The sequence below is a fragment of the Gallus gallus genome, chromosome 3 (assembly GCF_016699485.2).
Source record: "Gallus gallus isolate bGalGal1 chromosome 3, bGalGal1.mat.broiler.GRCg7b, whole genome shotgun sequence".
Classification (NCBI taxonomy): domain Eukaryota; kingdom Metazoa; phylum Chordata; class Aves; order Galliformes; family Phasianidae; genus Gallus; species Gallus gallus.
In genome coordinates, this window is record NC_052534.1 from 3,058,052 (window position 1) to 3,085,637 (window position 27,586).

Genomic DNA, 27,586 nt, shown 5'->3' on the forward strand with positions numbered 1-27,586 from the left:
AAACACTATGTGCTATGTATTTAGCAGCGTTAGAAAACACCAATATGTTATCATGCAATACATGGAATATGTAAGAATTTCAGTTTTGAATAATGTCAAGAAATACTCAGGGCTAAGCTGACTGAAGAATTTCTATGTGTTTTTTGCCTTTTGTCATATCACTAAAGAATGAAGGAAGAGTGAACGTGGAAAATATAAAACATCAGTACGGACAACTCAAACAAAGAGAAAGGTTATAGATGTATTTCAGAATCAATCTTTCTTTCATCTGATAGACTCAAAAAGAGAGGCTGAGCTGATACCACACAGATGCAGAAAAACCTGCTGTTGCACAGAGTCACCAAAAGATGTGGTCTATGGTACATAGGCCACAGATCATAAGAATAATATTTGCTTACCATTACAAGGTTATAAATAACTTCTTACTTCTCTTGGTTGGAAAAGACACTAAAAATTTTGTAGTGCTGCTATCACTTTGTTTTCTGGTTTTCTACGTGACAAATAGTTACACAGACATTTCTTTACCTTTCAGTTTTCTGAAGGTTTGTACCCACACAATTTCTCCCCACAGAAGTCAGTCTTCTTTCGATGGCACAATTCCCATTCCCAACCTTCACATTTCTAGTGGAGCCAGGGTGAAGTTATCAAGCCCTTGTAATCACCCAGCTCCACCCAAGTGAACACAACAAAACAACTTCATCTTTGGCTCTTCTTCCTGTGTATCAAGTATCCCATTAATTTTTGGCCTTCCTCTGTCATTGTTTTTCACAACATGAGCAAAGCTACTTGGCAGGAAATGCCTTTGAGGGGGTATTTTATGCCAGGTAGCTCCAAGAAAAATGTAAACTACTTATGTTTGACAGGATATGGTTTTCAGAGAGGATGTAACTGCTACTGAGCTACTGCTACACTTGAACTATGCCATTTACCATGAGTTGAACGAGGGTTATTGACAATGACTTCAACAAAGGATGCTTGTGTATAATCACAGAAGTCAAGCGCAGTTTGAACAGTAACAGCTTATAAATAACTCCTGCAAATTCTAGGAAGGAATTTTTACTGCTTTATACACAAAGGCCCAGTGAAAATAAATCTTGTAGTCAGTACAAACACACTTTTCTAAGCACACCTTGCTCTGCACATATGAACATGAATATTTAAATTATGAAATGGCCTTTTCTGAAATAAAAAATGAACTGCATATTTGAGTGTTTTCTGAATTGAGGCTATTTACCCTTAGAAGAGGTACCAAATAAGTCAGTATAAATATCACTTCTAAGTACCCTCACAAAGGGCACTTTAGAGGATACAGCCCCAGCACACTGCAGAGTGTTCAGCCCATGCTCAGATCCATGGGACCACATAACTACAAGTGTTACTAAGGTGCCATACAATTATCAGGGGGACTTACAGCTCGTGACTCCATCACAGCACGTTCACACCAATCTTGGTTAACAGTGTACTGCCAGAGCACACAGGTGCCTGCCTGGATATATCAGGGCTTTTAACAAAACCTTCCTCTATGGACTAATACTGACACAGAAGCACTTTAAAACTGAAGATAAAAGCCAGTTCCAGCCCTGATAGGCTCCTCAATGCCTGTGAAAAGAAATCACTATGTATGAGCAAGACCCCCACTATTGCAAAGATCCAATGTTTATTGCATACACACAACTGAAGTTTCTCAAGACCATTTAAGGATTTGATACGATGAATGTGGGTGCATCCTGTTGAACCTGATTCATATAACTGGATGAGCAAACACTTGTGCCATAAGGACAATAACTGAAACTGTCAGTTAATTTCAGAAAAATCATACAGGAAAGATTGAAATATCCTTTATAGTTGGCATGGATTTATACCATAAGCAGACAAGGAGAAAACAGTTGAGACACAGTGCATTTCATCATCTTGTTCCAAGAAGTATCTGCATCACCATCACTTTAAACCAGAGGTAGTTGAACCATGTTAGTTTGAAGCAATGTATATTTATTTTAAATTACTGTTTTAACTATCACAAGTAATATGATCTATAATACAGAGGTATTAGAATAGAGCTAAGAATTCCAGTTCTGTAGGCTATGTTTTTTTGGTGAGATTACAAATAGTAGAACATGAATTGATTACTTATTAATCATATACAGTGTAATGATTGGATTTCATGTGACTGTATATAGCAAATCTCCATGTACACAAATAATCACTGATGCATTTAACCATTTATCTAACTTCTAATATGCAATAAATTAGATATTGGCATTTCAGATATTAAGTATTGACAATCATGTTGTGAAATATCTAATACAGCAACTAAGAGTTCTTACTTCATGTGAACAGAAACAATTTATCTCAAGTACAGAAAGCATCCAAATGCTCAGGTGAATTTTTAAGGAGGCACAGAAAATATCATGCAGTAGAAACATCACTGTTTTGCAGCTAGTGATGTTTTGTCTGTTAGTATCTAGTACTAAATCCTGAGAAATCAAGCTTGGAAATCTCCTTTTCATTAGAGAATTTTGTTCTGTCTATGCGCGAACTTGGGCTTCCAACTTTACTCAGCCAGGATTTCCTGCAAGAAAAATAAGAGGGTTAGCATGCAATGAACTGTATACATGAGGTGTTTATCCTCTTACTCTGTTTTCCCTTTTTAAAAGCCATAAGAAATAGTCTTTTAATGATGAAACTACCCTAAATATGCTTACTTTTCTCCTTTAAAAGCAGAACTATTTAAAAGAATAACTATCAACATTTCAAAACATGCTATAGAACATTACATAAAAATACACCTGGCAGAAAAGGCGAAAGCATAATTACTTTAATGACCTCATCCAAGTGCACATAATAGCTTCAAAGTAGGTATACTAGTTTTGCAAATTAATACTATACTTTTAGCAAGGAAATAAAAGTCATTCATAATTGATTAAAAATTAAGAAAAAAATCTAGCAACCAGTTTGCCCTTTTCTGGCAGCTAAAAGAAACAGACTGAAATCAAAATGAGACATTCAAAACCAGCAAAAAGATAAAGCAAACAAAACAAAATTACAGTACATAAAGTGATTTTAAATTACTACATCTAACACTGAAAAATTAAAAATGCGAGAAAAAAAGAATGCTTGAGTAAAATTCAGTGACTTTTGCATGCACTTGCATTACAATTCAATCTAATTAAGCTGCTGCTTGCTTTTTTTCTTCCACAGCACACCAGAAAATTTGTATTGAGCACAAATTATATTGAGTGTGAAAGCAGACAGTATGATGGCTATTCCCACCTGCACACCATCTATCTTCCTATCCTGCAGCAACTGGGACTATCGTATACCAGTGATGAGCTACTGGTGATAAAAGCAGGTGCACAGACACTTGAAGTGCAACAGACAACACCTGCCTTTTTATAAGTGTATTTATGAAAACACACTCTCTTCTGTTGTATTGATACGTGAGAACAGGTAAGTATTCTAGTGTACAAAACTTGAAAAACGTATTCCCATACAAGTGATACTTTTCATAACTATAAATTGCTATAGGCACATACCTGCAATTGGTATTAAAATACATTTAAATTCTCACTTAAGAGCATAAAAACTGTTTTAAAGTTAATTCATCCCTTGCAAAATCACACTGAAGATCATACAATGCACTCTTCTTGCAACAAGACTTAATTTTGATGTCTTTACCATGAGAACTGTGTATTCAAGTTGCTTCTCTTAAGTCAATAAATATAAATACCCAGTATCAAAATGTGTCTAACTAGAGACCCTATATGTGATAAGAATGAGTTCATACTTTCTCTGACACAATGTTACACCACTAAAAAAGATCAGAAAGTACTCAGGCGGCTACAAGAACTGAGTCATTTTCCCCAAACTGTGCTATTGCTGTGTAAGATTAGCTTTTTCATTAGCATGGATGGTCCCAAGTTTGCTTTCAGAATGTACACAGATAACCTCATTTTTGAAACTGTACACAGGCTCTTGAATATGAAGATATATGCACCCTTATGCATCTAACAGGTAAGAAAGCAGGTATACTGAGCACTCATACTTTGAAATGTAACCACAGGAGTAAGTTTCATGATTACAGACTTGCAAAGACAAAGAGCACTGTGAGCTCCTCTCCATGTGATTGCTAGAAAGGAGGCTTTATATGTAAACACTCTCTAAAAACCATGAACTGCACATGGATATCTCATGTTCAGAATGTGATAAGCTTTGGTCTACAATTGGTACCAGCAACTCAAATCAATACATATATCAGATGTTTACACATCTTCACATCTCTCCTTCTTTCCTTCCTCTTGTAAACAACATGCCTGCTTGTCCATTCAGATCTGACATGTCCAACATGTGGATTGCAGGCCACACACGGCCCAGCCCAGCCCAACCACACACTGGGTTGATGGGCACTGCGCAGGTTGAAACCAGGGCACAGGGAGGGTGCAGTCCTGTACTGATGCCAGTGTTGGCAAATCATGTTATGCATTCTGATAAACTGGCTAAATACAGGAGAGAAAAATATGCAGTTGTGCTTTCTGTTTTGATACAGGAAATGTTGTCATCTAGCTGGACTTGTGCAAAGCATTTGACACTGTCTTGCATGACATCTCAGTCGCCAAATTGGAGAAAAATGGATTTGATGGATGGACCACTCACTGGATAAGGAACTGGTAGGATGGTTGCACTCAGATGGCTGTAGCCAATGGTTCGATGTCCAAGTGGAGACTGGTGATGAGTGGCGCTCCTCAAGGATCAGTGCTGGACTGGTGTTATTTAACATCTTTAGTATCTCATGCAACATGGACAGAGAAATCGAGTGCATCCTCAGTAAGTTTGCAGACAAAACCAAGCTGAGTGGTGCAGTTAACACACTGGAGGGAAGGGATGCTGTGCAGAGGGATCTGGACAGGCTTGAGAGGTGGGCCAATGCCAACCTCGTGAAGTTCAACAAGGCCAAGTGCAAGGTCCTGCATCCAGGCCAGGGCAATCCCAAGCACAGATATAGGCTGGGCAGAGAATGGCTTGAGAGCAGTCTGAGGAGAAGGATTTGGAAGTGTCAATAGATGCAGCAGTGTGCACTTGCTGCCCAGGCAGCATCAAGAGAAGTGTGACCAGCAGGGCAAGGGAGGTTGATTCTGAGCCTGCTCTCCTGAGACCTCACCTGGAGTACTGCATCCAGTTCCAAGGCCCCCAAAACAAGAAGGATGTGGACTAGTTGGAGAAGGTCCAGAGGAAGGCCATGAAGATGATCAGAGGGCTGGAGAACCTCTGCTGTGCAGACAGATTGAGAGAACTGGGGCTTTTCAGCCTTGAGAAGGCCTTGAGAGACCTTCTAGCGACCGGCCAATACCTGAAGGGGCCTACAGGAAAGCTGGGGAGGAACTTCTTATACAGTGACAAGACAAGGGGAAATGGTTTTAACTGTCATAGAGTAGATTCAGACTAGATATTAGGAAGAAATTCTTTACTGTGAGGGTAGTGAGACACTGAACAGGCTGTTCAGTGAGCCTGTGGATGTCCCCTCCCTGGAGGCATTCAAGGCCAGGCTGTATGGGCTGTGAACAACGTGGTCTAGAGGGAGGTGTCCCTGCCTACAGCAGGGGGTTGGAACTAGATAATCTAAAAGGTCCCTTCCAACCCAGCCCATTCTATGATTCTATGAATTTGAGAAAATGTTTCAAGATTGATCAAGATCAAAAAAAAAAAATTATATATCCGTGACTCCATTTTCAGCCAACATAAATACACTACCTGTGAATTTTCAACTGGAATATAGAGTTGCAACCAGATATTCAGCACAAAAATCTGATCATGTCTCTCTACCAGACTTTTATAAGACTTCTCTTACCAGAGAGAAACATCCTTCACAATCTGCCTCATTCATGCCAATGCTTTCCAGCAGTAGGTACATTTGTAAACAACTGATTTCAAGGATGAAGTACAGGAAGAGTAAGATGTCATCAAAAATCTCTGACAAACACATGAGAGCTCACAGAGAATTGCAACCACAGCCACTGAACCAGCCTGATGCGTATCACAAAAAAAGTGTCGCCGACACCATTGGCTTTAAGGATTTGTTGCTTTTTTTTTTATGTTTTAAAAACAAATATTCAAAATCAAAATAAATTGCTACTTATGCACAATAACTATTTATTTTGCAAGGCTGCTCTGAAAGTAGTGCCTCCTATTTCATGATGTTGCTGTACAATGTCAGAGGCAGATGTTGGTGCTATAGCAGTAGATGCTGAACCTTCCCACCACTATCCCGTTCCATTTCGTTGCCATATAACAGATGGCAGCAGAGAGGCAGTCTAACAGAATGGTGTCTGACTTGGAAGTATGGATGAAATACAGATGTGTGACTGAATTTCTCCACGTGGCAAAAAGGGCACCAGTGACATTCACTGACACTTGCTGAACACTGACAGAGACCAAACAATTGATGTGAGCACACATGGTGGTGTGTTTCAGCAGTGGTGAAAGCAACATGAAGGACTATCCATGTTCTGGATGGCCATGTATAGTTGTTACATAATGAAATGAAGAGGGGTTCAATCAGACCAAGAGTGAATTGGTGAACGGAGGTGAATACACTGAAAAGCAGCTGAGAATTTGCTCTATCAAATAGTGTTAGGGGGCACTTTCCAGAAAAACAGACAGGACACATTACTTTCAAAGCAATGTATGTATAACTGTCTCTTGTATTTCTACTTGTTATTTGAAATTTATATATTCTCCCTTGCTCAGAACACAGAATTCACTGTATTGCTCTATCAGGGACATTCTCTGTGGTCTTCAGGGATATTGCCCAAACACAATCTGCACACAAGGAAGATTTTTTTTTAATTCAACTATATTATGGCTTAGAAGATTTTTAAAAACCCATTCTGATAAATAAATAAATATTGACAAAGAAACAAAGTAGGCTGTATGTGGCTTGCAGAGAAGTATGCATAAATCTTCTCATCTAGGAGTGTGATTTTTATATGAACCATGAGCACAGTGAATGGAGTTCAATCCAGTCCGTGCATGTCACCTCTGGCACTCCCCAGGACTCAGTACTGAGGCCAGCTTTGTGTAACAGTGAATGACTGAGTGCACCCTCAGCAAGTTTGCAGAAACCACCACGTTGAGCAGGACTGCTGATCGGACTGAGGTTAGGAAGACTCTGAACCCATTGATGCTTGTGGAACAATTTTATGGACACCAAACACGGTGTGAGCACAGTGAGGCAGCGGATGGTGCCTTTCAGCAGTGGCAACAGTGACATGGAAGACACACTACATTCCAGACAGCCATGCAGATTTTTACAAGCATGGCATGCAGGCTCTCGTCTGTCACTGGTGAAAAGACATAGCTAATGATGCTGACTATGTTGGAAAATAGTGTTGTGTAGCTGAGAACTTGTTCTATCAAATAGTGTTAGTGTGCTCTTTGTATCAGTAGTTGTTTCAATAGAAATAAATTGCAGACATTACTTTCAGAGTGACTTACATATATGCAGCCCAAGACAATTTTTCTTCACTCAGTGCAGCCCAGGCAAGCCAAAAAGCTGGACACCCATGTTATAGATGAAACATTTTCTAGTAAAAAGTGTAACAAGGGTAGAGGCAAAAACATGAGTGAAACAGGAGACTACAACTTCATGTCTGAGTCCTAAGAGGGCTCAACATAATGAAAAGAACCTAGTAACATACTAGCTAAAACTCTGTATAAGGAAAAACTTGAAAAGGCCACTATTTAGCAGAAAAGTCTCTAAGATAGCTGGATATTCTTCAGTCAACAAACAAACAAACAAACAAAACCAAAAAAACCCCACGTATCTGAAATAGTGAATCACTTAAAACAGAAGCTTCTGTACACTATATTTAGTCTGATACCTACCAGTGAACACTTTTTCCCCTCTTCTCACTTTAAGGTGAGCTTGTCTTGGACAAAATCAGAAATACTGCCTCCTTTGCCTAGATTCATAACTGTATGTAATTGAGAGCATGGCTGCTCCCAATTCCCAAGTTCCATTGCATGAAGAAAAGAACCCTCCAAGCTGCACAGAGCACAGACAGCTCCATCATTTCACATGGAGAAGGATCAAGTGAGAATGATAAGAACTCAGAACAATCCAGCTCCACTGATGCATTACAGGATGCATATATTTTGTTCCCTACCTTATGCAGAAAATAGCAAAGAAAGAGCTACAGAGCTGCTCCCTAGTGGAATTCACATGGCTGTGTAGGATCAGTTCTTTGCTGAGATGCTGATATTCTGCAATGGCACTTACTTCACTGATCTTTCCACATGTCTGCATGACACAGACCATTTACTGAACACCATGAAGTACTTTTTTTTTTAACCAGGAAAGAAAGCAGGAAAACAGTATTTGCTACAAGTAGCATGCAGTGTTTCTTCATTTATCTGCAGAAGAGAAAATTTCCAGTATTTCTGATGTTTTTAAGCTGTTTTAATTTTCATTACCATCCACATCACTAGACCTGAATTAAGATAAGGTTCCACATCCTTCTATTGCTTCACTCAGCCTTTATTTCCTTTCACACACACCATGAATTTCAAACCACTCAGCATGTAGAAAAGATGAGTTGCAATCACTGGCATTTGGAATGTCAGCTCATCATTTATAGCATTCACTTAGAAACTGACTGCTGCTACCCACTTCTGTTCAGGAACGAGAAAGACAAAAACCACCTCAACTGCCATGCGGGATCAGCATGAACTGAATGAGGACATTCCTTTAAACTTCTCTTTAGGAGCACGGTATATAGCTTACTCTTCAATAAATATCCCAATGGATATATTTCTAAAGTAATGCTGTTTCAGGTTGGAAGAAGAGCTAATTTCCAAATAACTGTTTCCTATTGTATTTTATTTCTTGATTATTACATGTCAGTGCAACTTCTCTGGGTCACACTCTGTTTTCAATTCAAAACCACGTTGGCTGTACAGGATGGACAGACACACTTAATGAGTTTTACAAACCATACAGCTTCCCTGTCCCAAGGAGAAGGCCAGCAGCCAGCTGAGCAGGCCTGGGCTGCCTGCAGGCCCTGGGCTCTCTCCACTGCAGCTGCTACTCATGTTCACGTTCATGGTGGTTTATTCCTAGGAGTTGAAGAAACAGTAGGATCTGTCCCTTTCATCCTCTAATTAACAAAAATGAACCTTGCTTGGCAACTTGTTACCGAGGCAACCAAGATCCTTTCCACATGCTTGGAAAACAACATCTGAAGGGCTGGTTCTGCATCACCCTCACCGCGCTTTACGCAGAAACCACTGGCTGTATGCACTACTGGAAGCATGCACATCTTTCTGCAACCTGAGGCACACCTACATACCTGGTAACTTGGTACTGGGGCACCACTCGCTCACACACTCAATAAGACATCCTGCCACCCACAGCACCACTCTCTGGAAATATTATTTACTGAGTTTTCTTCTCTTTGTCATATAATATAATAGCAGTACAGCCATAAAAACCACTGGGATTTGAATATCACAGCCAGCAGATCAACTGATTTCCCTGAACAAGATTTTTTAAATCCAAATGCTATACTATAAAACAGATCTTTTCACGTAAATACTTTTTTTTATGCAACTCTCTCTGAACAAATTTCTTTCCTACTTTAATACGGAAAAATAAACCCTGCTGCAGGAAGGAAGAGGCCTCCTGTGATTTCAGCAGTACAGGTGTGAGAGCAGTGGGAGGAATGACACCTACTGCTCATCAGTTTGATGAGATGGGGCACAGTATACGAAAGAACCCTGCCATCCTTTGTGTGGGTGTGACTAGGAAGGAAAAAGACAATCTGATGGGAGTCATGGGTGCCCTCAGTGGCACCTCATGAAGCCTCACACTTGAATTCTGACTCAAAAGAAAATGGTCTAAGAGTTTAGCAATAGGATACGTGGCTTTTTACCTCCTGTCTTCTACTTAAAGTCCACATTTGATAATTTAGGGAGTAACAGCTGCTTATGGTTGACAGAAAACCACAGCATTACACAAGTTCCTTGGCTCCACACCTGAAAAGACCACCACAGTTGATATTAATGACACTGCTGTGAGCCAGCTCAGAGATTAAGGTGAGAAGCTTTTGCCAAAGTGAGTTTTGGGGAAGATTTTTTTTTAAACAACAAAGTCATTGTATTCACATCAAAAAATCCATGACCTCTCCAGAGCTAACACTACAGCATCTTTCACAAGCACCATGTCATTCACGAGGAAAAAGAATGCACTGAGGGTCAGCGCATGCCAAACAAGTACATAAATGAACAATGCATTTTTCCTTTGCCAGACTCTGTATGGAATCAGAATGCTCCTATGGTAACTCATTTAGAATAGGCTAGTTTGACTTTTTGAATACAACGGAGATTGCAGCATTTTACAGCCTGTAGTGCTAGAAATGGACCTAGAAAGCGATCCATGGACACAATTTAGATATATGTTTGTTTCTCTTCATCTTAACCACAGCATTACTTAGAGTAGAACAGGAGAATTTAATTTAATCAGAGAGAGAGAATAAAGGCATCAAAGTGTTTATGCTTTACTTCCCTTTGTTTAGGATAAAACATCTGAGAGAATGTTGCTTTTTGAAGACAGTATTTACATCCGTGACAGTGTATAAACTAGGATTGCAAATATTTATGAAATACCTTCAAAATGTTGTTGTATTCTGTAACAGTACTGTCAAGTTTTCATAAGCCCCAACATTTAAATGTTTGCAGAAGAGAAATGCAGATTTCTTTTTCATTGCTGTCTGCCTTTGACCTTTTGGAAGAAACTCAGAAGTGGAAATCACAGCTTCCTCTGCAATCTTAAGGGCTAGGGACGTTAAGTATAAGGCATTTTTGTTTATTAAGAGTGAAATTGACAGGTAAGGTTTCTTGAAGCGGGGTCTCACAGCTCACAGATCAGTGCAGTGCCATTCTATTTCCCCCACACCTCTGTCCCTGCTACTGGAGCCTAACAGTACAAGAGCAATCTGGAAAGAAAATGTATAGGGTTTGATGTTCATACGGTAAAAAATAGTAGGAAGGTAATAAAAACCTTAAGTGTTTGAAAAATATTGTTCTGTTTGACATGATGTGAATCCTTATGTGGCCTAAAAAAGGCATCACAAAAACAAAGCAAAATAAATAGAGTACACTTAGCATTTTAAGTTTAGGAAAAGCAGCCAAGGTAGAGAAAACAATCTGAAGCAAGAAAATATGAAGATTCTGGGAAGACTCACAAACATTTTGGAGCAGGATAAAGTCAAAAGGATTCAATCATAACAGTCAGATTTTTCCCACTGGCCTTTATACACTGCTCCTTGTAATTTTTATATTTATTTTTACTTGGTTTTTTTAAACTCTCAAAAATAGGTTCTAGTTTGGGGTAAAACCTGAAGCTGCCTGACCTGAAATGGAGCTGCCACTGGAGCTCTGCTACAGGGTGCCTCTGCTGCCATGGAAACTGCTGTACTCCCCCTAGGGAAATTGCATCGAGAGATTTTTAAACTCTGGTGCTTCCTGCTCGATGAAACACCAAAAATAATGCTGGCAGCAGTCCATACACTAGGTCAGGATCAAATGTCTACAATTAGTTGTACATCCACACCTTTTGCATATACGTACCTGCAAGAGGAAGGAGGAAATAGAGGGAGAACAAGCAGAGGGGTCTTTCATCAAATGTACCTGGATGACACCACCACAGTCCACCAACAAATCAAAGAGACAGGTTACCTCACAGCACTAGAGCCCAAAAGAAAGAAAGAAAAAAAACCCACCCTTAGTCTAAGGATATGGGTCAAGAAGTGGGTGGGCTAGAAATGAAGCAACCTGCTGAGGCGTAGGTGTGGTGCCCCAGAATAGAACGGAAGCCCGTGGGCATGAGGAAGGCTGCACTGCTGCTGCCTGCTTACTAGCTGCTCTGTACATCACAACAGCCATTTCTTGCCCCTTTGAATATTTAGCAGAAGTTCTCCAACTGTTTTAGAAAGGGGAGAAAAAGATATTTAATCAAGTGTTTGACTTCATATTTATAAACACAGCTGACAGATGAAAGTTATTAATGTGTTTATGTTTCTTCCTTTCTGTCAAACCCTGCTGCACACAAGGCTAGCATTTTTTCTAGAGAACACATGGTGAGAGCTTCTTTGAGGTACAACTTGAAAGTTACGCTGGCAGCGAGGACAAATTATCAGAATCTGGCAGGTTAACAATATGAGCTAGGTGTGACGATAGCAAAAAAGCTTCAAAAACACATTTTGGTGTCACATTTTTATTTACAAACCTGAGAAAAGGGACTTGAATGCTAACGTTCATCACATACTGTGTGTTATCGGGAATTATTTGCTTTTCGTGTCACTACTAGCTTGCACTTTCAACTCTTTGCATCTCAGATTTGGACTTAAAGATCTTTTCCATCCTAAATAAGTCTGTGAAATTTACTTTGTTATACTTCTTTTTTTATCTGATCTATGTAAAATGTCTTCACCTCTGAAAGAGGAGGAAAGATCCCCAAATGGATGAAACAGAGCCTGAAGATTTTTTTCTACTGTGCAATGAAAACAGAACTTTCCCACCCATTATTTCAATTAACTTGAAATAGAATGTAAAGATTTACTTGCAGACGTGCAGTAAGTCCATTTGTATAAAAATTAGGAGAATCTCTTCATTTAAAACAAGTTCATAAGTTATATTTGGCTACTTTTCAAAAAATCTCTGAAAACTACTCAGCAATGTAGAAATTTGTTTCAACAACAAGGAATAAAGAAGTAAATGACAAAACAAACCAAATTAGCCATTTCAGTAATTCAAAATAGCTTTCATGTTCTACTGTTCTACAGAAAGCGCAAGACAAAAGCTAGTTTCCTGTTAGGCTCACGTCCTATCTCCCCAAAGCAATTAAAAGAACCAGAGATGCAGAAGCAAAAAGGCCTATTATTTTTCTCTTGTAATACGTCTGCCTCCTACAGGGTGAGATTTGGCTCACAAGGCAGACTGAGTCAAAATTTTGGCTAATCCCCCTTTACTGCACAGAATGCAATCAAAAATGACTTCTAACGGACAATCTACTAAATCAAAGACAACAAAGAGTTTAAATGAGGAACTGTTGCTGTTAGCATACCAGTTCATGGCTCTTAAGACAAGCTAGTTCTCTAAAGCTTGGCAACTGGATAGTATCCATAACCCATATAAGCTGTACTTCAAGCAAATGGCTGTATTGGAGTTGAACAAGGAGTAAAGTACCACTGCCTCTGAACATTAAATTTATATCTTCAATTGATAAACCCTAACCTTAAACATTTCAAGGAACTCTATTGGAGGACCACAGAGTCATCACACAGACCAACTCAACAGTTTCATTCGACTGGTAAATAAAGTAAAACAGCCACTACAGTAAAGAGCTCAGTTACAGATATGTAGTCAGAATTCATACCAAACCAAGATGCAGTCAGAGTCCAGAACCTTCACTCCATGTTCTACTATGCTCTTTACTCCACAAGAACAACTTGTGACTTCCAGAACACCAGAACATGCCCTCAAGGTGAACTCAGCGTGGTATGTTTACAAGGAAGGTAGTCTTCAGTACACTACAAGTATAGTACATAGATATAATAACCCGTGTAATTAAAGTCCCCTTTGTAATTGATTACATTTATTACCATAAATTAGGATTAGTTGATGTATAATTTGTTGTTTCTACAAAGAACAGAAATAGAAGTTACACTTAAAACCAGCCATATACTTCCTGCAGACTAGCCTGCCTCCCTGCCCTGAGGTACGTGTCCAGAAGTAGCAAACTGCCTTAGACAGCAAAGAAGGGCTGAGCCTCTAGTAGGCACGTCAACCCTCACCAAAGGGAGAAATATTTGCATTTTCAAACATACTTCTTTATGGTCATTGTCTTATGACTTCATACATATTAAAAATATGATTCTCACAAGACCTAATATTTTGTTTTTCTACTGGCTTCACAAGTTCCATACATTCAATTTCACTTAAGGTAACTTTGGTTTTAAGTCCTTAAGATGACATAGGCTGTTCTTACAGGTAAAAGATAAACACACCAACTAAAGAAGCCTTTCAAGTCATCATCCCAATCAACTCTAGCACAAGATGTGTTGGCTTCAATTCAATTGAAAGCACTTCAATTCAAAACAAAGTATAGCTCTCAACTGCACTTTGTTTCCTACAAATGTACATCATGCAAAACTGATCTTGTTAGGTTTCTACTTTTCATTAATATCATCAGAACATCCATAGGAAAAAAAAAGAGATCTATTCATGTGAGATGCAACAGTGCTGCAAACACTCCTACAGCAAAAGTCCATTCCTGTGGTCTATAAACTGTCATCACGAATATACTCACTTAGTAGAAATAAACAACCATTTAACATAAGAGCTCCAAGCTATTTGAGAAGGCTATCAGAGCATGAATACATTTTTGGTTCAGTGTTTCTTTAACAAAATTAAACAAGGCTTTAATACTATTGAAATATAATCTGATTCACATGCTTCGCTATTCAACATTTCCTGTGCTGCAGGACTCGGTATTTTTATTAAATCTGGTTCTTGAACTTTAAAAATGTTTTCCTGTTTATTTGCAACAGGGTTGAAATAAATCAAGAAGCAGATTTCTTTTTTCAGAAAAATTCCTAACAAAAAAATAAAACCAGATAACAGGATTTTCTATCAGCTCCTCAAAGCACCAATGGCACTTAATGTTGCCATTTATAAAAAGCAAACCAGCAGATTTACCAGTTTTTCATTATGATAACAACAAGCTTGATATTTCTTTCTAATCTTGCCACTAGTTTAAACATCTCTGGGGAATGAAACTAATGATCTTTAAGGTACTTTCCAACCGAAGCCATTCTACAAACTTTCCTGTTCTCTCATTAGAGTCTGTCTATCCCTTAGCATTAGACCTACTTTTTTTTTTTTTTTTTTTTTTTTTTTTAAGTATTGAAACCTTCAGATTTCAAGAACAACAAGAAGAGCAGGATTCTACTTCAGTGTCTCATTTCTACTAAAGTCAACGGTAACACTTCTAGTGAAGGCAGTGGAACAGACTTTGACTAGTTTCCAAAACTATGACTACAATATAAAAAGGCCTAAATCAAGGTTTTTAAAAGTTGATGGGCATATATTTTGAAGTGTTCACTTCAAATAGGTATTGTTAACTACTAAGGAGCACCTTGTCCTGCGCCACCAAGTTTTACTTTTCCATATGCTTCATGCAATGTAGGCTGATGAAAGAAGCATCAGGGGGCAATTCTGAAGAAAAAGATGTTTTAGATCACCAGATTAAGAGGCTCAGAAAACACTACAACATTTACACCAGCAATAAAAGCTAGGAAAAGTTAGCCCTTTATTATATATATATATATATATATAATAAATATTATATATATATAAAATAAAGTTTATCAGTTCTTAGATTTTCTGCAAGGGCGCAGTGCAGGCAATGTTACCTTGTCACTGTGTTGCAAAGGACACCTTTAACAGCAGGGTAAGAGCAACACAACAGTTTATTAATATACAGTGTTCTATTCTAAAATACCTGGTAAGAACAGAACTGCTAGCCAAGAATATCCTCCAAAACTCATCTTCCCAGTTTTTCATCTTTCTCTCAAGCTTCAGGGGCTGTTAAAAGGTATCAAGCACCCCATTTGTTTTCTGTAATTTATTCTGTTTCTTTCCCATTCCCCCTCTTGATTTTATTTTGCCTGAAATAGTTAAAGCAGGCGAATCTGTTTCTGATTTCTTTCAGACTACAGACTGCTCACAGGGACTATAAAGGTCTTATAATCTGATTTAAGAACTTAAAAAACCTAGAAAAACAGTGATTTATTTAAGAGACAATTATATAAAAATTCAAGTACACATTTCATTAACATGCTTGACAAAACTTATGCTTTGGAACTAACTCTCAGTGCCTCATTACTGCAGGGAAGGGCGAGTACTGAAATCTACCAAGTGACTCATAATTTACCATCCTGAAATAAGTTGTTCTCCTTTGCAGAGCTTGTGTGCACTCTACAGGGCTTTCTAACAAAATTAATGAACCTGGGATATTTTGCTGGTATCACCAGGGATGCTAAGATGCATTATGTGCCTTTCTTGACTTTGAGCATTTTCTGTAGTGGTCACAGTATGACTGTGCTTTGCCTGTGTGCAAGTTTCAACTCTTTCCTTGTAATCTGTACAATGCCTGACATTCAGCTGTGATAACATGCATATTAGAAATGCATTCAAGATTGAAGTTACTAGGTCCTTATATTAGAGAAATAAATTATACATAGAACAGCTCATTTCAAGGGCTTTGTATAAGTTTATCAGTTAAATATGAACTTCAAATTACAGCAGCTGCAACAAAACTTGTATATAATATACACCAAATAAAAACAGTGGCCAGATCAGATATGATTCCAGATGGACACTATAAGCCTTCAGCAGAGGAACTGGAGCATCCACTGTGAGACAAGAAGACTGATTTAAGAATAATGATGACAGTATGACAAAATCCACCCTATGTAAAAGATCACGAAGGAGCTGTGCGTAACATCATTACTGCAAGTCACATTCCAGGGTCTCAAACTGGGCATCAGTTAAAAAGAAAAAAAATGAAAAGCCTGGTCTAAATGACTTCACAAATACTCAACTTCACAGCTTGCTTCTGACCCTACAAGCTGTATTGGTGGTGGGCATGCATCTCATTTAGGAGTGACTGTATCTCTGCCTAAGAGTCCTTTCCTACTACATTTATGATGGATGCTACACTTTCTGCTTACAAGTCCTCTTGGGAATAATGCTGCATTCAGTGAAGGTAGTCTGACATGCCAAAGCACTCTCTGTAGAAGGGCAGCCCAACTGTGTAACTCTTAGCTTGCAAAAATCAATACAATTTTTTCCCATGGCAGAAATAGAATTTCACCCTTTATAAGCCCAACATGTAGGTTTGATCACTGTTTTTCATATAATCATCAAATGGAGTTGGAAGGGACCTGAAGGAACATCATGTTGCAACCCCCTGCCACAGGCAGGGTTGCCAACTGCCAGATCAAACACTAGACCAGGCTGCCCAGGGCCCCATCCAACTCGGCCTTGAACACCTCCAGGGATGGGGCATCCACAACCAAGCAGCCTGTGTCAGCACCTCAACACTCTCTCAGTAAAAAGCTTCCCCCGACATCTTGCCTAAATCTCCCTTCCTTTAGTTTAAAACCATTCCCTCTTGTCCTATCACGGTCAAAAATATTTGTGGATTTCCAATTCAAAAGACCTGCATTTTTTCAGGATTAGCATCAGATAAAATATACAGTGAATTCTTGAATATCAGTGCTATCTGAAACACCAGATCACACGTCCTCTTGGACACATGTACCAAACTTCATGCTAAATTATGCAGGAACACCAAATAAACCCAGGACACTGGAAGTCCTGGTACTTGGAAGTAAAGATGTAAAAGGCAAGTCACCAAGGACTTCTGCTAACAGTTCATTAGACAGTGAGTACTTGTAATGCTGATCCTAATTTTAAAAATTGCACAAAGTGTAGTAAACAATAATAACAATAAATTTTGTTATACACACACACACAAAAAGTGGCCTCAGTTTTCATAGTAATGCATGGAATTTCACCACAGAGCTTTCATTAAAGTAAAACACATGTGTAGGCCTCCTGCACTTCTGTAAAACCCTCAGTGTACATATACAGTGCAGCAACAATAAAACCACTGAATTGAGAGTTAAAAGCTCTCACATGGAACTTGGCTGGTTTGCTCCTTTGTTACAAGACAAATATGCCATCTCAAGTGTAAGAACTACAAGAACTACTGCCAACAAGGTGCCTGCAAGTCAAAACTTCTCCCACCTCGCTATTAGAGAGCAACTTTTTCTCTATAATAGAAAAGCAGCAGAAAGGACTTGTATTTAATTAAAGCAGTACATCCGTTTTGGCTTCAAACTTAATACAGGATGTTGCCGTCTCGCCTACATATTTTTTTGGTTTACTAACAAACAATGGAAAACAAAACTTTACAATACAAGGACTGACAGACCCTTTGCTACTACATCACAAATCATTCCGTTCTTTCCTTTTCCTCTCCTTTAACAATAGGAGAAACAACCCTTCATTCCTCTAAGTAATTATTCATTCATAGATTCTGATGCAATAAACATAGAAATGCCACATTCTTTTTTTTCCCCAAAAAACTAAACAAAAATCCAACACTGCAGCTTTAAAATAATTACATTCACACATTTTTTGTTTCAGTTGTTGGACAGTTTTCATATCTTAGCTTTATAAAACTGGAATACAAAGACATCGAACTCCTAAGTAGCGAAGAGTCTTATTTGCTATGCCACCTGCTAACAGTGCTTCACCTGCAAGGTACCTTAGTGATCACAGGTACGTGAAAGATAACCACACAATTAAGCATTTTCCTATTCAGGATCACTTACCAAACTGATTAACCCAAGAGTTTGCTCGTTTACAAGAACACACATAAAAAAAAAACCAAACTGGTCAGCACATCTCCATATAGTTGAGTCAAATATTAAGTGCATTACTTTATGAAAACTGGGTTTAGCTTCCTAGGCAAAAATCCAACATGAACTTGAAGAGGCAACAAACAACTTTAAGCCAGACAAAAAGCAATGTTAGCTGCCCCACAAGTAAGCAATGTTAGCTGAGATTCAAAAAGGTTAGATTTAATTGTTTAATATCTATTGCTTTGCCTTCTTTCTTACAACAACAATAAATGATAAAAAATAAAACTAAACACTGCCAACTAAACAAATTGTAACTGATGGTAGAGAATCCTTTAGACTCCTCTCCACACGTTGAAACCTGAATGTGAAGAGTGCCGTACTTATCTATCACTCCTTCACTGTACCTGGGCACAGAGGAAGATTCAAACTGCTGCAGCTGATCCCCTCCAAAGGCAAAAGTACTGATATATCTGAAAAGTTGGGTGGCATCCCCACGCTGGAAAAAGGAAAGAGTTTCCTATCTTTCATAAAATGCAGAAAACCATTGATTTTATCAGAAAAAAATGTGGCTCATTTTTCCCCAGTGTATAATTAAAACAACACTGGTATGATATGCAAATAGCAACTAGGAATCAGACAAAGCAACAGAGCACTTTGCAGAAGGCAGTGAAGTTCTTTCATTTTCTTCTTTCTGTAAACATACAGAACCTTTACTTATGAGTTTAAGAAAAAATACAGTGGGACAAAATGCAATGGGGAGAACCCCAAAGAGAACAGATTACCAGAAGGAAAACTATGCATAAACAGTTCAGGCCTTGATCTCTATGTATAGTTCTAATACAGTTACATGAACTATGAGCAGGTGGGGACTAAAATGGTTGTAGCTTTAACATAAGCAGCCCAAAGTTGCTACATTTAAATAGAACAGCAACACACTTAGGATAGAAACCTGGCTGGACCAGATCCAGGAAGTCTTCAGTAGAGTTAAGCGTGGCAAAGATAGGGCAAGAAACAAACAGGGACAGTAATCATGCACCTAAATATGCATGACCAGACAGAAGATCATATTACTGCAGCACTTTGCATTCACATCTTCAATTTTTCACCATTGTGCTCAAAACGACCACAATCTGTACAAACAGTAGCAGAAAGGTCTACAGAGAATGAGGACGCTACATACTATCTAGGACTGAAGATAGTTAGCTTCAACCCTACCTACAGTTTTCCTATGGGAAAAGAATGTGAGCTGCCTTCCTAAACCTATAGGCAAAAAAGACAGAACACAGATTGAGAAGTGAGAGAAACACAACAATCTACACTTACAAATAAGAACGTATTTGAACATTCAATCACATACTCACCTGCAGATTGTTCCAGAATAATGTGCTGTTAAACTGAAGGATTCTCATGAAAAATGTGACAAAGAACATCTAAATCTCTTAAAACTCATTAAGATTCAAATCACACTCCTTCCCAATGTATTTAAAGTAACTTCTGTTTTTAAGAAAATTCCTAATCCCAAGCAATTACTGATTATTTACTTCCTTAGGGCACCTCAGTGATTCCTGGAAGACGATATATTTACTAAGGAATGCAAAACACTTCCCTTATGGCAAAATTCTTTCAGATAATGAAACTGTTGTATGAGATATGCTGGCTAGAGGATACATAACATTCCACTTGAAAAAAAGAATTAAATAAAAAAAACTTCATTTTTCCGCATACATTGGCCACTTACTGTGTGTTAATATATTAAGCATCCAATAGATTTTTGTTCGTTTAAAGTATCAGTGGCATTCAGATAACAGGTTCAAGCAACTTCCCATTCAGCCCACAGCCTGGAAGGCGAAGCAATGTTTGGCACTAGTTTTTAACAGCATTTTAAACCAGTAGAAATGGCCCTGTTGGGTTCATCCACCAAGGGTGGTGACTTATCTAGTATGTAAAGCTGATTCTTAACTGATACAAAGCCTGGTGGAACAACACAAAACTTAACTTCAACCATTCTACCAAGCACCTTCCAGGAACCTCTAGACACAGAAATAAGATTTAAGTAAAGCACAAAAAAGAAAAACAAACAAACAAACAAAAACAAACAAGACAACAACAACAAAAAACTTCCAAGCCAAACAACTTTAAAAGTTTCAATTATTTTGAGCTTTCATGACAAATTTGGCATCAAAAGCAACATTAAAAAATACTGAAATATTTCCTGTTCAAGAAAATACCTTTCCATAGTGAAACCAACCACAGAGTTTCAGTAATAACAGCAAACACCAGTTACTGCTAGACATACCTTCTTCAGCTTAAAATTGCCATGATAAAGCCCACACCTAGCCTGTTTTCATATCTGCTTCCACTTGGATCCTTGTAACCCTCGTTCACAGCACCTCTAATGCCATATGATTGGCTCCTCAGGGGTATTTTGTGCTTTATAACTTAAAATTAAAAGGCCAAATGCTGTCAGAAACATATCAGCTGGTCAGCATTATAGGCCCCTCAAACTTCCCCAAAAAGAAGCCACAAAGACATCCAAGGAAACAGGCAGATATGCGTAACATTGGTACATGTCTCTTCCTTCCCTTCATGCAGAAAAAAAAGGCACCACTGATATTCATTAATGTTCGCTGAACATCAAGGAGGACAAAAAGAAAGAAGTGAGAACAGTGAGGCAGTGAGCGGTGCATTTCAGCAGTAGCAAAAGTGACACAAAAGACAAACCACGTTCTGGATTGGCCATACACAGATGCTGCAACACAAAATGAAGAGGGTTTCAATCAGTTCATGTGCAAATAAGCTAACAGTGGTGACTGTGCTGAAAAACAGTACTGCGTAGATGAGAATTTGCTCTATCAAAAAGCGTTAGTGTGCTGTTTGTATGTGCTGTAGTAACCATGGAAATAAACAGGCACTACTTTCAGAGCTATGTGTATATCTCTCTCTGTCTCTTGTACCTACCAACTCCCAACACCACCATGTTTTGGTCACCACGGGACATTGTTACAATTGTTACAATGGCATCACCATGTCCTACTGATATCACAAATCGGACTTTGGTTCCAAGCCCTATATATAAACAGGGGGACCCTGTACCCAGAACCCCAGTCACTGAGCAAGAGACGCCAGTGGCTACTTTGTGCTCCAGAGCACAGCAATTTCCTTTACCCAGAAGGCAGAATGGAGCGCCCACCAACCAAGAGGCAGCAGCTAATGGGGAGGCTCCACACCATCAAGCCAATGGAGGTGGGACCCGCCTGAGAACAGAGAGGAGCCCATGGAGGTGGATTCAAGGCCTGAGGAAGACCCAGTGGAGGTCGATCCACCTCCATCAGGGACAAACCACCAGCAGGCCACCGCTCTTCAGGCTGCGTGGGAGGACATCCAGACCCCATCCCTACCATCGCAGCTGTGCTGGGGCAACAGGAGGAGTCTGCAGGAGGGACCTGAGCTGCATGGGGCTGTGAGGAGGACTCATATCTGCTGCTCTGGAGAAGCAGAAAACTTCGGTGCTTATGGGAAGAAAGCTGAGGCCTAGCATAAAGGATGTCTGTTCAACACTGGATAATAAGCCCCCACAGCTGAGGGGGGGCTGAGTGTTACCTACGTCTGCTGCTGTAGGTATCATATATGCAGCCAAATACCATTCCTCTTCCATCAAGGCAGTCCAAATAAGCCAGAAAGTTGGACACCCACATGTTACAGTTTGTTCTTTTGCATGTGCCCCAGTATTTCCATTTAGTGATACACCTAGAGAAATTGATTACTCTTTATTGTTCTGTACAATTATCAAAGCAGTTGTTGTTATTCAATTGTGACTGCACCACACTTCATAATTAAAATTCACTGAATCTTCTTATTCCATGTGCATCCTCCCTAACCTTACATCACCTCCACTGTGAACTAAACGGATTTTCATATAAGGACAGGACAAAGAAAACAAACTAATTAATAAGCTAAAATAAGTTGAGTTCTTTAAGAAATTCAGGTTCGTGTTGCTTTTTATCTGTAATTAATTTCATGAAGAAGCAGAAATTCATGTCCCTGCATACTGAAAATACTCGAATAATTTGTAAATAAGCTACCAGAAATTACTTTACCAATCACAACCAAGGTTTATCACGCATGCACGTATGGCAGTGGGCCACACCTTGCCATGCACACACATTTCCCAACATTGCCTCTAATGAGTTAATGCTACAGAAAGGAGGACTGGAAGCTCCAGTGTGTCAGCACATGGTCACACACAAAGAGCCAGGCAATATCTCCACTGTCCATGACAGCAGAAATCTGCTTTCCAGACTGAGAAGGTAGAATCACACTGATTTAAACTGCTCACTGCTCAACTGCTCACTGCATCAATGCAACAGCTGAAGGATGCTGTGATCACTTCAGACACTGGAACTAGTCACCATGTCCTAACCACTTTTTTCCTCCTCCAAGCAACCCCATAAATAAAAAACTGAGATTGGGCAGAACTGACAAAACTTGAAAACTTGAAGTCAGGATTATGCCTTGCTGCATTTCCAAGAATCCCTTGGCTCTACTTTGAGCATCAGAGCATGAAGCACTCTGCTTTGAGGTGATTTTGCCAAGGAGCAGAGATGTGGAAATAAGAGGAAGCCCCATGTGTATTGCTACATATACTTGGGCAGAGTGACCACTGAGCCACAACTTACTGCCATGATGAAGACACTGCAAATCCAGATAGAGCTACACATTTCTGTTACACCAGAGATGATGCAACGTAAACAAGAAGCCCACTTAACTGGTCATGATACTCTGCCCGTGTTCTGTTTTACTGTCATGTTGAATGTATTATTTAACTTTTTTAAAGTAATGTCTAAACAATAATACACCAGATATCCAAATTATTAGACTCTGATTAGCTTTGATACTTCTACACTGTTTAGAATTATTAATCTTCTACTGATTTACTTTTACAAGTAAGGAAGACGTAAAAAAATTACAGTAAAAACAAAGTACTGATAATTACAAAAAACATCACAAGTGATTTTATTTTGCCTCAGAGAAAGCACTGAAAACTTGAGGAATTAAACAACTAACGTAGCTGCCTAACACATAATCAGAAATAATATTAAACAAAGTACACAAGTAAAATTGCATTCGTTCAGACGTGGAAATGTTAACTGTGCTCTAAATAGGAAGGGACATGTAGAAAAGAATATCATGTTTCTTTAAGAAGAATCTTATCTATGTCAGGAAACCACTGCTAATGTGTCTGAACCATAATGAGACTCCTGCAGGATACTCAGGACTGAATTACTGTCACTGGAATACTTTAGTCAGACAAAGTATAATGTGAGCCATTTTCATGGTGGAAACAATTTGTTTGAATATTTCCAGCTAAGGCACAGCTCATCTGACTCAGATGCTGATGAAAATGTATTTAAAACACAGTCAGAGTATATAATATTTTTCGGGCACTGGAGTTTAGGTTGGGACATGCCTCAGTCAGTTCAGCCAGAGAGTCACAGCACACAATGCTTCAGTGATGTCAGCTAGTGCTCTAGGCCATGGAACAGGCCTTCCTGTTCCTTCCTCCAGAGCTATTTACCAAAGAGGTAGACCTAGTTTTGTAAGCTAGCCAAGATCAAGATGGCACAGATGACAAAGGATAGCAGGATTATACTGAATCATACTTATCTTTGTCCAAAAAAAGTTCTGCAAGTTATTAGATCAATATTTTAGCATTATCTAAAAATGTAACACTTATTTTCTTAAAGAAAAAAAGCAGAGATCTGCCACGAATCTGGAGACAACACAATGAAAGAGGCTAACAATGCAAAGAAACAAAACTGTGACAACCACTATTACTTGCTCTGCGCCCAGACACCTCAGTTTAACTCCCTGAATTCTGCCAGTAGCATTCACAACAATGACTACTGCCATTTATTTTCTATTGTTACACTTAAGACAGAAACTTCTGCATCTTGGTGTTTTTATTTTACTAGCTATCTGTGCTATTGTTGCCAGTCTAAGTAGTTTTCCAATTCTCTTTCTGTTTCTGCAAGGTCAAGAAGAAACATACTTTTTAGAAAAGTACTTAAGCAACAGATTAACTAGACACAATATTGTTACATCTACATTAGCCAGGAGCACAGACCAATAAGTGCAGGCTTGCAGAGTATAACCGTTGGTGCTGAAGACTTGACTTCTGCATAGCATTATGCATTTGAGACAGTTCTTCTTACTATCATGTCTAGATAGCACATTGTTCCTCCTTCTAATTTAAATGCTGCATTCCTGCAAGAAAAATTCTTTAGAACTTAAAAGCCCCAAACAAGCTTCCCAGAACTTAAAACTCCTGCAGTATTTGTCTGTCCCAAATTCTGCAGGAGTTCATACTAAATTCACCAAAGAAGAGATGCAAGTCTGGCCTCACTACAACAGTGCTCACAGGCATCATGAATTGAGGTAGTATGCACAAATAACACAAGGGTCAAAGTTCTGTCTCATTCTGAAGCAATCTTTTCTTTAAGTGGATTATATCTTCTTTATTTTACATCTTCAGAAATGCATGTGGTTGTTCCTGTTTTGAACTGAACTTTTTAAGCTTCCGATCTTTTAAAAGGAAAAGAGCCCAACTCCACACTACTTCAGGATATACTGTCCACCACAACTCATGTTTCCCTGCATGAATTCTGAGTTGTTTTCTCTCTAACCATGCCTACAGAGTCCAAGCCTTTGGTAGTTCGGTTGACGCTTTGCAGCAGCAACGTAAGATGGAAAGCAGCTCTTTACATTGCTTTCAACTACTGACTCAAAAAAATGCACTGAACTTCAAAAAAGGGCGAAGGAGCTCAGGATGCTGAATGCACATGGAGATAGTCCACCTCAAAGGATTCCTTCAGCTCCAAGTAACTTCTGTTTTGACAGACTACAAATGCACACCCATATGAGGAATTTTGGAGTTCAACCCCACTTACATGAAACTAAGATTTCTGAATCCTTGGGAAAGACCAGCTGTAACTCCTGATACAGAAACTAAGAACAACTAAAGGTCAGGTGCACATGTGAAAAGTACCTTAGGTACCTTCTTAGGCTGCAGATGAACACAGAAGCTTAGGCAAAGATTCCCAAGTACTGGCTGACACAAGTCTAATATGAGGAGCCTACCTCAGTTTGTCCCACTATACTCAGAGACCTGCTCAGTGTTTCTGTGGAAGTGCCAGATCTCTCTTCCTTTCCACTCTGAGTATGAAAGAGGGTAAGAGACTAGTCCTGAGAGTCAGGAAACTGGTACACTTCCATTCTAGGCATACAAAGCTGCAGACAGCTCAGTAGGACTCTGTCTACAGAGAGTTCAGTGAGTGTAATGGGCAGACACTCTATCAGAGTGTCTGCCCTTACAGGGAGAGAGCATTCCAAAAGTACTGTCCTTCCCCAGCATTCAGGTAGAATATCCGTGCAGCATAAGAATCAAAACATCTTAATTCAGTAAGACCTTGCAAGAATGACATTTGGAAAAGGACAGGGAAAAACAACTAAGAAATCAGCTCTGAAACAAGTTCCGTATTTTTTATATAATATACATTCCTATAAAAGACAGTAGATAAGATTAAATGCATGTATGTTTAGAATTGATGCTATCAGACATAAATCTTTCATACTCGATATTTCCTTTCATATTCAATGTTACACTGACTGTTCCTTCTAAGTTCAGCCCTGCCTGCTAAAAGAACAGAACAAGCAGAACAGAGGAGAGGTGACAAGCACACAGCTATGATCCCCTCTAGTTTGCATTTATACTTTTGCAGCCTCAGTTTATGGGGAAATCAATTTGTTTTTCTAAGAAGTTTTATTCAAACAACAAAACACTATTCACACCAACATTAAGCCATTTTACCAAACTCATCACATACAGCGTTCAAGTAGCAAGAATCAGCTAACAATAACAAGTACTAACACGTATTTTTCTGTTCATAGAAGCTAGGAAGGTATTACCACCTAAATCTTCCCAACTTCCACTTTTAGGTTACTGAATTTCTATTTCTTGTGAAGCTGTCAATCAGCTTTATGGAAAGCAAAGATTTTAATTGCACAAGGCAATCCCAAAACTGCTACTCCTTACTTTGAAGAAACTGTCTTCAATGTTAGCCACCAAAAGGAATTAAATATTTAAGTTCATTATTTTTCTCATGATGTTAGTTCTCTGCAAAGTAGGTGGAAAATAGGATTCTGCTAGTGCAGTTGAAAGAAGTATCTAGAAGGCAAAATACATAGCAACCTCTACATACGCAAGAAGATTGACATCTAGTGTGAAAACACTGAACTACAAAGCCTATACTGCATATAAACAGGGATGAATTTAAAATAAGTAAAAAAAAAAAAAAAAAAAAAGCAAAGGCCTTTTAAACCACAGGAGAATCAAATCGTCCAAACACACATTAATTCCACACCCCAACAGTTACACAGCTGAAAATACTGTGACCACACCACTGGCAACTTAAAAGCCTCTCAAAATAGCAGGTCCAAAGAAGGGCAACAAGGCTGGTGAATGGCCTGAAGTATATGCCCTAAGAGTAGCAACTGAAGGAACTGGGGCTGTTTAGTCTGGTGAAAAGGAGGGCAGAGGGTAGACCTTATTGCTCTCTTTCAACGTCTGAGAGGTGCTTACAGTGAGGGCGGGGTTGGTCTCTTCTCACTGGTGACAGGTGACAGGATGAAGGGAAATGGCCTCAAGTTGCACCAGGGTAAGTTTAGGTTGGATAACAGGAAAAACTGCTTTACTGAAAGGGTGGTAAAACACTGGAATAGGCTCCCCAGGGTTGAGTCACCATCCCTGGATGTGTTTAAGAGCAGTTTGAATGTGGTGCTCAGGGACATGATTTAGCAGAGGGTTGTTAGAGTTAGGGTAGTATGGTTAGGTTGTGGTTTTTCAGTGCTAGTGACTGAGGAAGTGTAACTTCTAAAAGAGAAAAGTAGTAACACTTCTGCAGCAAATCCTAAAAATCAGTGCAATACTCAGGACAAACTCTAAGACAGGAAGACTGAGGAGAGGAACACAGCCTAGCTGGTCAGGCAGAACGTTTTTTCCAGCCAGCGATAAGGCAGTGTATACAAGTTTGACAAAGGCAGAA

At 39.0% G+C, this 27,586-nt stretch overlaps 1 protein-coding gene across 3 annotated transcripts in view; it reads right to left on the reverse strand.

Annotated features, from left to right (window-relative positions):
* Nucleotides 1-1,908: 1,908 nt before the first annotated feature.
* ACYP2 (acylphosphatase 2) overlaps nucleotides 1,909-27,586 on the reverse strand; it is a 46,345-nt gene continuing 20,667 nt past the window's right edge. The window contains exons 4-5 of one of the 3 annotated variants that reach the window (XM_025148627.3): nucleotides 7,489-7,577; nucleotides 2,520-2,569 (exon numbers count right to left, since the gene is read on the reverse strand). In XM_025148627.3, the coding sequence (XP_025004395.2) occupies nucleotides 7,520-7,577 (58 nt within the window). In that variant the 3' untranslated portion in view covers nucleotides 2,520-2,569; nucleotides 7,489-7,519. 3 annotated transcript variants of the gene reach the window in all.